Genomic DNA, 11,782 nt, shown 5'->3' on the forward strand with positions numbered 1-11,782 from the left:
CTCCCTCGTGGTGTTCCGGAAAACGCCACTAGAGGGCTGCAGATCCCGCGTCCCGAGCCCAGCCACGTGGTGGTCATGGCCCAGCCGCCATCAAGCCAAGTACCCCGGGGTCTCCCAAGCAGATGGCCTCCCTGCGCCGTCCTGCTGGCGCTTGTCCTGCCGCAGCCCCTGGAGTGCATCAGCTGTTGTTTGCCTGGAGGTCCCATCTATTGGCCTCATCTGAGTTGGCAGGCCCTCCCCAGAGCCCCTCTGTTTCTGGTTCCAGACACCTGGCACCTCCTCCGTGGCATTTACTTAAGGGACAGCCTGTCTTTGTTTACCCTCTTTGAGTGAAAAGGGCATTGGCCTTGAAACCATCAAGTCATACAGACCTGGCCCTTTGTAGCTGCAGGAAGTGGGTGATTGCTCTCACCCCTCTTGGACTCAGAACGGGAGTAATGCCACCCACTTCAGAGCTTGTCCTGAAGAGGAAGTGTACCTGTTACGTCATGGGTACTCAGTGTACTGCGTTCAATCTGAATCTTCAAAGCACCTTTTCTTCCCTCTCTTTCTGTCTCCATCTGTAGGCCCGGGAGGTATCCAACAAAATTGTAGGCTACCTGGACGAAGAGGGTGTTCTGGACCAAAACAGGTCCCTGCTCTTCATGCAGTGGGGTCAGATTGTGGACCACGACCTGGACTTCGCCCCGGAAACGGAACTGGGGAGCAACGAGCACTCTAAAACCCAGTGTGAGGAGTACTGTATCCAGGGAGACAACTGCTTCCCCATCATGGTAGGCCCCTGCAGCGGGGGGCCCCTGGCAAACTGCTTGCCTCCCTGGTGTAGCAGGTGTTCCCAGCCCATCAGCCAGGACCTCCTGGAGATCGTGAATGCTGATCTGACAGCTTCCCAAGCCTCTCACATTCTATTCATTCATTCGCCCACTTATTTAATAAGTAGACATCCATCATCTGCCATCATCAGGCAACACACTAAGCACTTGAGATTCAAAGGTGAACGAGACAGCATCTCTTCCCTCCAGGACAGAGGACCTGTGTGGGAAATGGACAAGTAATCACTAGTGGCAAAACTGGGAAGCTCTGGAGAGGGTTTTCTTCATCCCTGGCCCAGCAGCCCTGATGTCACCGGGGGTCTTATTAGAAATGTAAAATCTCAAACCGCACCCCAAACATTGGGAAGCAGGATCTACATTTTATCCAGATCCCCAGGAGAGTCATTGTATACCCAGTAAATTTGTGGAATGCCACCGTGAGTCATCATGGCGTCCAGGAAGGCTATTCTCAGAAAGAGCTGAGTGATGGATGAGTCAGAACGAGCAGCAGGGACTTATGGGAATTTCCAACAGGAAGGGAAAGGAATTTGCAGTGGCGCACCTTTCGTCTTATTCGTGGGTTTTACAGTGAGAGCGTGATTTATTCACTCAAGCATATCAAGAATATGTGTTGTGTTATAAAGAACACGGGCTTCCCAGGTGGCACTTATGCCAGCAGGAGACATAAGAGACATGGAGTCGATCCCTGGATTGGGAAGATCTCCTGAAGAAGGGCATGGCAACCCACTCCAGTTTTCTTATCTGGAGAATCCCATGAACAGAGAAGCCTGAAGGCTACTGTCCATAGGGTCGAAAAGAGGCGGACACAACTGAAGCGACTTAGCGCAGCACAGCACGTGAAGAACATAAGCTGTGGAGTAAGGTCAACCTAGATCTGAGTCCCACATCTTTCCCTTTCAGTTTGTAAGTTCTTGGGCAAATTACTTAACCTTTTGGAGCCTCAGTTTTCTCATCAAGTGGGACAGAATTACCTACTTTACAGGGTTTTATGAGGACCAAAGTGAGATAAAGTATGCACGATACCAAGCACATGGTAGGTCCAAAATAAATAAATGGTAGCTGTTGTTAGTAGCAATTATTAACAAACTCTTTCCTGCCTCATGTCCTGCTTCCCTGTGCCCAGATCTCAGGACTCCCTCGCAACCAAAAATTTGGAGCTTTTCCTCTTGGCCCTTTTACACAGCAGGAGGTAGTGAACTTCAGAGTCCTGGGGGCCCAGGATGTAGCGTCAGCACAAGGCCTCTGGAGCCAGTGTCTGGCACCAGGGTCCCAGGAGGGCACCATCAGCATCTTTGCCAGCTGCATCCAGACCTACCCTGGGGAGAGGCTGCCGGCTGTACCACCTCTGCAGTCACCCACCCCCATCTCTCTGCAGTTTCCGAAAAATGATCCCAAGTTGAAGACTCAAGGGAAATGCATGCCTTTCTTCCGAGCCGGGTTTGTCTGCCCCACTCCACCTTACCAGTCGTTGGCCCGAGAACAGATCAATGCTGTGACCTCCTTCCTGGACGCCAGCTTAGTGTACGGCTCTGAGCCCAGTCTGGCCAGCCGTCTCCGGAACCTCAGCAGCCCGCTGGGCCTCATGGCTGTCAACCAAGAAGCCTGGGACCACGGGCTGGCCTACCTGCCCTTTAACAACAAGAAGCCAAGCCCCTGTGAGTTCATCAACACCACCGCCCGTGTGCCCTGTTTCCTGGCGGGTGAGTCTAGGCTGGGAATAGAGGGGCCCAAGGACAAAGGGATTATCCTGGGGACTGAGAGCAGAGAGAGGCTGGAAGAGCTTCTCAAGGGTGCTGGGTGGCTTCCAAGCACTGGAAGCTTCTTCTCATTGTCTTCTGGAAAAATACACACTGAAAGCCACCACTGCCGCAGGCACTGGTCCAGGACTGGCAGAAGGGCCCAGACAAATACAGGATCTAGGAACATGTGTTCAGTGTATGTAAAAAAAAAAAAAAAGAATTATGAAAATCCAGAAAAGCACAAAGAAAATAAGAAAATCCACAAAATCCCACTACTCACAGATATTGAGTTGACATTTTAAGGCCTATCTTTCCAGCTTTTTTCCTATCATAGATCTTGCTCTACATTATTTTACACAATTGGGGTCATACTAGAGTGTGGCTCTGTAATCCGATGTTTTCTCTTCACCTATCATGTCTTTAAATATTTTTTCTTCTACATCATGATCTTTAATGGTTACCTGGCATTCCATGGCATATGTTTATCATAATTTATTTTACCAACCCTATTTGGAGACATTTAAGTCATTTTTAGCTTTTCTGTGATTTTGTTGCTGTTTTTAAGGTCGTGAGCATCCTTGTTGATGAATCCTTGTGCTGATTTTCAATAAGTTTACTAAGATAACTTCCTAGAGGAGGAAGTTCTATATAAATCAAAAGGAATGTATATTTTTAAGGCTTTTTATAATCTTGGCACAGAGGCCCCACTCCATGCAGCCTATGCAACTGAAGCCTCCAATTCTCATTCTAGGGGCTCATTCCTGGTCCTCTCTGCCTTTGGCTTCCAGAGGTCTTATCTCTTCCAAAAATCCAGTCTTCTAGGATGAAGCCCACTCAGACATGGCAGAAGGCCCAGGTCTCTTGCTAGATCCCTGGGATTCTGTGTCCACACACATCTCACATCAGTCCAGACACAAAACCAAGCCCTTCCTGCTTTCCATAAAAATATCCACTAAGACCAAGCATTTGTGAATTTCACAGACTTTCCTGACGATTAGAGGACACAAAAAGAAGCCCCCTGTAAAGCACCTGGTCTTTCACCATCTACACGACCCTCTCCTCCCAACAGCCCCCATCTCTAGATTCGTCTCCTTATTACACGGAATAATTTAACCCTTCCCAGGTTCCTGCCCTCAAACTTGCATTCCTAAAACCGTCAGAGTTGCTCTGAACAATAAAAAGCCCCTCAATCATTTGTAGGTCCTGTCTTAGAAGGCAATTTGGATTTAATTAGCAAAATTTTACTTCTTAATGTCATTTGGAGTCTTTACCACAGTCTAGTTGGGGGGTCAACCTTATTATCCCCATTTTCACAGATATGAAGACTGAGGTTTAGAAACATTAAGTAACTTGTCCAAAGTCACAGAACTAAAAGGTGTGTGTGCAGAGCTGGGATTCAAATCTGTAAATCACAACTCAGCTCTCTTTCCAGCTTAAATTAACTATAAGGAGGGACTTAAGAGAGCTTCCCGCTGGAGCACCATCATGTATTTCTTTGCGTAGGTTACTGGGTTCAGGGGCTGCTCGGGGTGAACCCACCTTCCTGCCTTCTGGGCTTTCAGGAGATTTTCGAGCCTCAGAGCAGATTCTGCTGGCCACTGCCCACACCCTCCTTCTCCGGGAGCACAACCGGCTGGCTAGAGAACTAAAGAAACTCAACCCTCACTGGAATGGAGAGAAGCTCTACCAGGAAGCCCGGAAAATCCTGGGAGCCTTTATCCAGGTGAGAAGCCCGGGAGCACTGCCTGTACACCAGCCTCGCTCACTCACCCGGCTCTGCCTTCTGCCTGCTGCCAGACCTCCATCCCCGCTTCCTCTGCTCTCCTGCTTCTTTCCCACGGTCTCACTCTTGTAAACCCTCCCTTCTGTTTCTTCAGCTTCTCTGCCCCAAAATGAGTCCCTGGATTCGGGGTGTCAGCAGGTCATTCATATGTTGGTCACTCAGTGTGCCCCTCAGGTGCCGTCACTGGGACCATTGTTCCATCACTCCTGGGATGGTTCCATCACCATTATTTCCCATCACCATTATCTTTTAATCCCACACCTAAGCCACAGGTCACAGACACGAGTCAATTGCTATTGTTGATCAACTGATTGACTAGAATAGACTTAGAAAGGTGGATATGTTGACATTAACCATACACATTTTTTAAAAAAACATTTTATTTAAAAATACTTGTAGATGCTTAGGGAGTTGTAGCCCCCAAAATGTACATGCACCTAGTCTCCCCCAATGCTAACATTTTGCATAGCTATGGTACAATTGCAAAAGCCTGAAGTTAACATTGATATGAATCATAAAGTTTAATAGATTTCACCAATAATAAATGCAGTCAATTCGTGTGTGGTGTGTATATGTGTGTGTGTGTGTAGCTTCATGCAATTGTATCATGAAAAATGTGTAATTTCATGTAACCACCACCACAATAAAGACACTTAGCTCTTCCGTCACCACACTACTCCCTTGTGCTACTTTTTTACCAGCTGTAGCTCAGCTGGTAAAGAATCTGCCTGCAGTTCAGGAGACCTGGGTTCGATCCCTGGGTTGGAAAGATCCCCTAGGGAAGGGAAAGGTTACCCACTCCAGTGTTCTGGCCTGGAGAATTCCATGGACTGTATAGTCCATGGGATGGCAGAGTCGAACACGACTGAACGACTTTCACTTCACTCGCCCTTTCTGATAGGTATGTAATGATACTGCATTGTGATTTTCCTTTGCATTTACCTGATGGCTGATCACACTGAACATCTTTTCACATGCTTTTTTTTTTTTTTGCCATCTGGATATCCTCTTCAGTAAAACTTTGGTTCATGTATTTTGCCCGTTTCCTTTTTTTGTTTGCTTTTATTTTGTTTGTTTTTTGGCTGCCTTGGGTCTTAGTTGCGGCACGTGAGATCTTTCACTGTGGAAGATCTGTGAGCTCAGCAGTTTCGGTGCACCAGGGAGGTTGTCCGCAGTGGGAGCTTAGTGCACAGACCAGGACTGGAACCCGAGGCACCTGCACTGGAAGCATTAGAAGGTGGATTCTTAACCACCGGACCACCGGGGAAGTCCCTATTTTGCCCATTTTCATTTTTTTTTTTTTAATTTTTTTGCAAACAGTATTTGAACTATTTGAGTAAATACGACTTTTACTATATTTAAAGCTTCGGGAGTAGGTGTTTTACCTATCCATTCTGACAACAATGTTGGGAAGTGAGAAACTGTTATCTCCATTTTGTGCTCATGAGGACTAAGTAATTCTCACATGTTTCTGAGGCTCCTCCTTCCATTTTTTGTTTGTTTGCTTGTTTATGGAGCACTTACTATTTGCAGGCACTTCAGTGGCAGAGTGATGAATGAGACAGCCATGGCCCTCTTCTTGAGAGCTTCTGTCTTTGATCCTCCACAGCAATAGCACAGTACATTCTGGCATGTCATTGGTGCTCAATAAATACTAAAACAGTATTAATCAGGTTAAAAAAAAACAACAAAGAGCTATAATTGAATCCCTTCAGAGGTTTTTTTTTTTTTTTAGTTAGGAAGCAGCATTTTTTTTTTTTAGATAATTATTCTAATAATTAATCCTTGTTTTCTTTTTTTTTTTATTTACAAAGAGCTATAATTGAATCCCTTCAGAGGTTTTTTTTTTGTTTTTTTTTAGTTAGGAAGCAGCATTTTTTTTTTTAGATAATTATTCTAATAATTAATCCTTGTTTTCTTTTTTTTTTTATTTACAAAGAGCTATAATTGAATCCCTTCAGAGGTTTTTTTTTTTTTTTTTTTAGTTAGGAAGCAGCATTTTTTTTTTTTAGATAATTATTCTAATAATTAATCCTTGTTTTCTTTTTTTTTTTAATTTTTTATTCCTTTATTTCTCCTGTGTTCCCCATCCTGAACCCTCCTCCCTCCTCCCTCCCCATATCATCCCTCTGGGTCGTCCCAGTGCACCAGCCCCAAGCATCCAGCATCGTGCATTGAACCTGGACTGGCATCTTGTTTCATACATGACATTTCACATGTTTCAATGCCATTCTCCCAAATCTTCCCACCCTCTCCCTCTCCCACAGAGTCCATAAGCCTGTTCTATAGATCAGTGTCTCTTTTGCTGTCTCGTATACAGGGTTATCGTTACCATCTTTCTAAATTCCATATATATGCGTTAGTATACTGTATTGGTGTTTTTCCTTCTGGCTTACTTCACTCTGTATAATAGGCTCCAGTTTCACCCACCTCATTAGAACTGATTCAAATGTATTCTTTTTAATGGCTGAGTAATACTCCATTGTGTATATGTACCACAGCTTTCTTATCCATTCATCTGCTGATGGACATCTAGGTTGCTTCCATGTCCTGGCTATTATAAACAGTGCTGCGATGAACATTGTGGGCACATTTGAAATGTGCCCATTTTCAAATTAGAGTTTGTATTTTGATGTTGAGTTTTCAGTGTGTATTAGTCACTCGGTCGTGTCTGACTCTTTGCAACCCCATGGACTATAACCTGCCAGGCTCCTCTGTCCATGGACTTCCCCAGGCAAGAATACTGGAGTGGGTTACCATTCCCTTCTCCAGGGGATCTTCCTGACCCAGGGATCAAACCTGGGTCTCTTGCATTGCATGAAGATTCTTTACTATCTGAACCATCAGGGAAGCCAGTTCTTTTTACATTCTAGCTATGAGTCTTTTGTCAGATATGTGACTGTAAATATTTTCTCCCAGTCTGTACTTTGTCTTTTCATTCTCTTAATAGAGTTCTTTGCAGAGTAAGGGTTTTCATTTTAATGAAGTCAAATTTATCACATGTATGCCTGTGGCGGATTCATTTTGATATTTGGCAAAACTAATACAATTATGTAAAGTTTAAAAATAAAAAATAAAAAATTTATCCATTTTTTTCCTTTCATGTATTTTGCTTTTGGTGTCAAGTCCCAATTCTTTCCCTGAGTCTTAGGTCCCAAAGATTTATCTCCTGGTTTTATTTTTCTAGACGTTCTATGGTTTTATCATTTACATTTAAGTTCATGATCCATTTGAGGTTAATTTTTGTATAAAGCATAAGGTTTAGGTCAGGGTTTATTGAGGGGCAGGGTGACTATGAATTTCTGATTGCTCCAGCACAACTTATAGAAAGGCTATCTTTCTCCTTTTGAATTGCTTTTGCTCTTTTGTCAAAAATTATTAATATTTGGGCATATTTATATCAATCTATTTCTAGATTGCCCTTTCTATTCCACTAATCTATATGTCTATGCCTATACCAGTACCAGTGTTCAATAACTGTAGTTATATGATAAGACTTAACATTAGGAAAAATGACTCTTCTCACTTTACTCTTCTTTTTCAAAATTATTTTGGCTATCGTTAGTGTCTTCACCTTTCCATATACATTTTAAAACATGCTTATCCATATCTACAAGGAAGTCTTGCTGAGATTTTGATAAGAATTGTATTAAACCTTAGATCAATTTAGGGACAATTGAAATCCTTACTATGTTGAGTTTTCCAATACATAAACAGTGTGTGTGTGTGTGTGTTAGTCGCTCAGTCATGTCTGACTCTGTGACCCCATGGACTGTAGCCCACCAGGCTCCTCTGTTCATGGGGATTCTCCAGGCAAGAATACTGGAGTGGGTTGACATGCCCTCCTCCAGGGGAATCTTCCCAACCCAGGGATCAAACCCAGGTCTCCCGCATTGCAGGCAGATTCTTTACCATCAGGGAAGCCCATAAACATAGTATGTCTCTCCAAATGTTTAGATTTTCCTTGATTTATTTCATCAGCATTTTATAATTTTAATCATACAGATCCTATACATGCTTGTTACATACCTGACTATTAACTTCCTTTGGAAGAATTGTAAATGGTATTACATCTCTTATTTCAGTTTCCACATATTCATTATCAGTGTGTAACAATGTAATTGATTTTTATGTGTTGATTCTGTATCCTATGACCTTGCTAAGCTCAGTTCTAGGAATCTGTAGATTCCTTGGGATTTTCTACAGATAGTTGTGTCATCTATAAATAATTAGTTATATTCCTTCTTTTCTAATTTGTGTGTTTTTCATTTCTTTATCTTGCCTTATTACAGGCAAGAAAAGTATAACTTCCAGTACTATACTGAGTAAGAGTGGTGACAGCAGACAGTCTCATCTTCCCAACAGTAAAAGAAAAGCATTCAAGGTTTACCATTAAGTATGTTAATTGTGAAGTTTTTCTAAGTGCTCTATATGAAGTTGAGGGAGTTCTGCTCTTCCCTAGTGTACTGAAAGTTTTTAAATGAACAGATGTGGGGTTTTGTCAAGTGGTTTTTCTGCATAGATTTATATAATTATATGACTTTTCTTCTTTAGTCTATTCTGGTTGCTTTAGGTTCATTTTGTTCTTACTGCTTGTTTATTGAGGTGAGAACTTAGATTATTGATCTGAGAGCTTTCTTCTTTTCTAATGTAAGGATTAGAAGTGATATAAATGTCTCTTGGCACTGTTAATTATATCCCACAAATGTCAATACACTGTGTTTTCATTTTAATTCAATATGTATGTTTTGTTGTTACTTCCTTTCTCTTTGACCTGTAGGTTATTTAGAAGTATATTATTTTATTTCCAAGTGTTCAGAGATTTCACTGCTGCCTTTCTGTTACTGATTTCTAGTTTGATTCCATCATTGTCAGATAATATACTCTATACGATCTCAATTCTTTCAAATTTGTTAAGGTTTACTTTGTAACTCTGGTACAGTTATCTTGTTGAATGTTCCACAGATCCTTAAGAAGAGCTTGCGCATTCTGCTATTGGGTGGAATGTTACCTATTACATTGTTCCTTCCTTTCTGAGGTCCTAGCCTCCTTCTGTTATCATTTCTTTATATTTAAAGAGTTTCTTTTAGCCATTCTCTGAGGATAGGTCTGCTCACAGTAAATGCCCTTCCTTTCCTTCATCTGAGAATGTCTTTATTTCCCTTTTATTCCAGAGGAATAGTGTTACCAGATACTAGATTCAAGGTTGACAGTTCTTTTCTTTCAGCACTTGAAAAATGTTGTGCCACTTCCCTCTTGCCTCCATGGTTTCAAATGAGAAATTCACTGCTATTCAAATTGAAAGTGAAGGTCGCTCAGTCGTGTCCTACTTTTTGTGACCCCATGAACTATACAGTCCATGGAATTCTCTGGGCCAGAATACTGGAGTGGGTAGCCTTTCCCTCCTCCAGGGGATCTCCCAACCCAGGGATCGAACCCAGGCGTCCCACTTTCCAGGCGGATTCTTTACCAGCTGAGCCACCAGGGAAGCCCAAGAAAACTGGAGTAGGTAGCCTATCCCCTCCAGGGGATCTTCCCGACCCAGGAATGGAACCAGGGTCTCCTGTATTGCAGGCAGATTCTTTACCAACTGAGCTATGAGGGAAGCTATTCAAGTTGGTGTTCCTTTGTAGGTAATATATCATTTCTCCTTGGCTGTTTTTAAGAATTTTTGTGTTTAGTTTTCACAAACTTAATTATGATGTGTCTTACAGTAGATTTCTTTGGGTTTATTCTGTTTGAAATTCAACTTCTTATATATGTTAATGTATGTCTGTCACTAATTTGGGGGGGGGGGGTGGTTCAGACATTATTTCTTCAAATACTATTTCAGCCCCATCCAATTTCTCTTCTAATTCCATTAATGTGAACATTGGATTTTTTGTTATTGTGCCACAGAACAGGGAGGCTCTGGTTTGTTTGACTTTTTGTTTGTTTTTGCTTTTTTTTTTTAGTCTACTTTCTTTCTCTTTTTCAGATTGACTAATTTCTATTGATCTGTCTTCAATTCTATCCTGCCATGTCCACCTTACTACTGGGTCTAGTCAACAAGTTTTTATTTGAGTTAGTTATATCTCAGTTATATCCTATTCTTAGTTCACGTTAGTTTGCGTGAACTCCAGGAGTTGGTGATGGACAGGGAGGCCTGGCGTGCTGCAATTCATGGGGTCGAAAAGAGTTGGACACGACTGAGCGACTGAACTGAACTGAACTGACTGATTCGCCTTATTGGAGAAGGCAATGGCAACCCACTCCAGTACTCTTGCCTGGAAAATCCCATGGGCGGAGGAGCCTGGTAGGCTGCAGTCCATGGGGCCCGAAGAGTCGGACACAACTGAGCGACTCCACTTTCACTTTTCACTTTCATGCATTGGAGAAGGAAATGGCAACCCACTCCAGTGTTCTTGCCTGGAGAATCCCAGGGACGGGGGAGCCTGGTGGGCTGCCGTCTATGGGGTCGCACAGAGTCAGACACAACTGACGCGACTTAGCAGCAGCAGCATTCTCAGTTATATAGTTTCAATTTGTTCCTTTTTTATATAAATTCTACTTCTTTCATTGGAGAAAGAAATGGCAACCCACTCCAGTATTCTTGCCTGGAGAATCCCATCGATAGAGCAGCCTGGCAGGCTACAGTCCATGGGGTTGCAAAGAGTTGAACATGACTGAAGTGACTTAGCACTTCTTTTATGGAATGTTCTGTTTTTTCATTTAAGATAACTTAAAATTGATTATTGAGGCATTTTAATGACAGCTGCTTTAAAATCTTTATCAGATGATTCCAACATCTGATTCATGCCAGTATTGGCGTCAGTTTATTATCTTTTCTCATTCAACTTTGGCTTTCCTGGTTCTTGGTATTATGGGTGATTTTCAATTTTACCCTGGACAGTTTAGTTATTATGTTAGGAGACTCCTGATCCTATTTAAATCTTCTATTTAGGCACATATTATTTAATAATAAGTTACCCCATGTAGGTTTGGTTGTAGGTTCTGGCAAGCTTTTGCAAGCTTTACTTCCAATGAGAGTTTAGCTTTCTAAGCCCTTACAATGCTATTCTGGTCTGCTTCATTCTTCTTCATTCTTCTGGGGTCCCCACCCAATCCCTGCTGACTCTGTCTGCAGGGCAGGAAGGTACTTTCCTGGCTGCCTTCTGTTGCTGAGTAACTTTCTAGCGTTATGGGTTAACCTTCTAGAATTATAGAAGCTACTATGCCTGAGTCTCTATGCCACTGGGTGAAGAACAGAGACACGGGGCTTCACTGCTGCAGGCAGATCGTGGGGTGGGTTGTGAATCAACAGTTGAGATGGCTAATGGCTTGAATTGTGAAGCAGATTTGGGGACTCTTTACTAGGTTTTTGCTGAACTTCCCCCTAGGCAGGTCCTCTGGAGAAGGAGAGAGAAGGTTTTTCTTAACTGCTCTTG

General features: G+C 42.7%; 1 protein-coding gene across 8 annotated transcripts in view; it reads left to right on the forward strand.

Annotated features, from left to right (window-relative positions):
* LPO (lactoperoxidase) overlaps positions 1–11,782 on the forward strand; it is a 31,414-nt gene that overhangs the window by 14,068 nt on the left and 5,564 nt on the right. For all 8 annotated transcript variants that reach the window (XM_061390095.1, XM_061390093.1, XM_061390092.1 and 5 more), the window contains exons 7-9: positions 567–773; positions 2,209–2,533; positions 4,135–4,295. In XM_061390095.1, the coding sequence (XP_061246079.1) occupies positions 567–773; positions 2,209–2,533; positions 4,135–4,295 (693 nt within the window). The remainder of the gene's footprint in view (positions 1–566; positions 774–2,208; positions 2,534–4,134; positions 4,296–11,782) is intronic.

Source organism: Bos javanicus, chromosome 19 (genome assembly GCF_032452875.1).
Source record: "Bos javanicus breed banteng chromosome 19, ARS-OSU_banteng_1.0, whole genome shotgun sequence".
NCBI classification, from domain to species: Eukaryota; Metazoa; Chordata; class Mammalia; order Artiodactyla; family Bovidae; genus Bos; species Bos javanicus.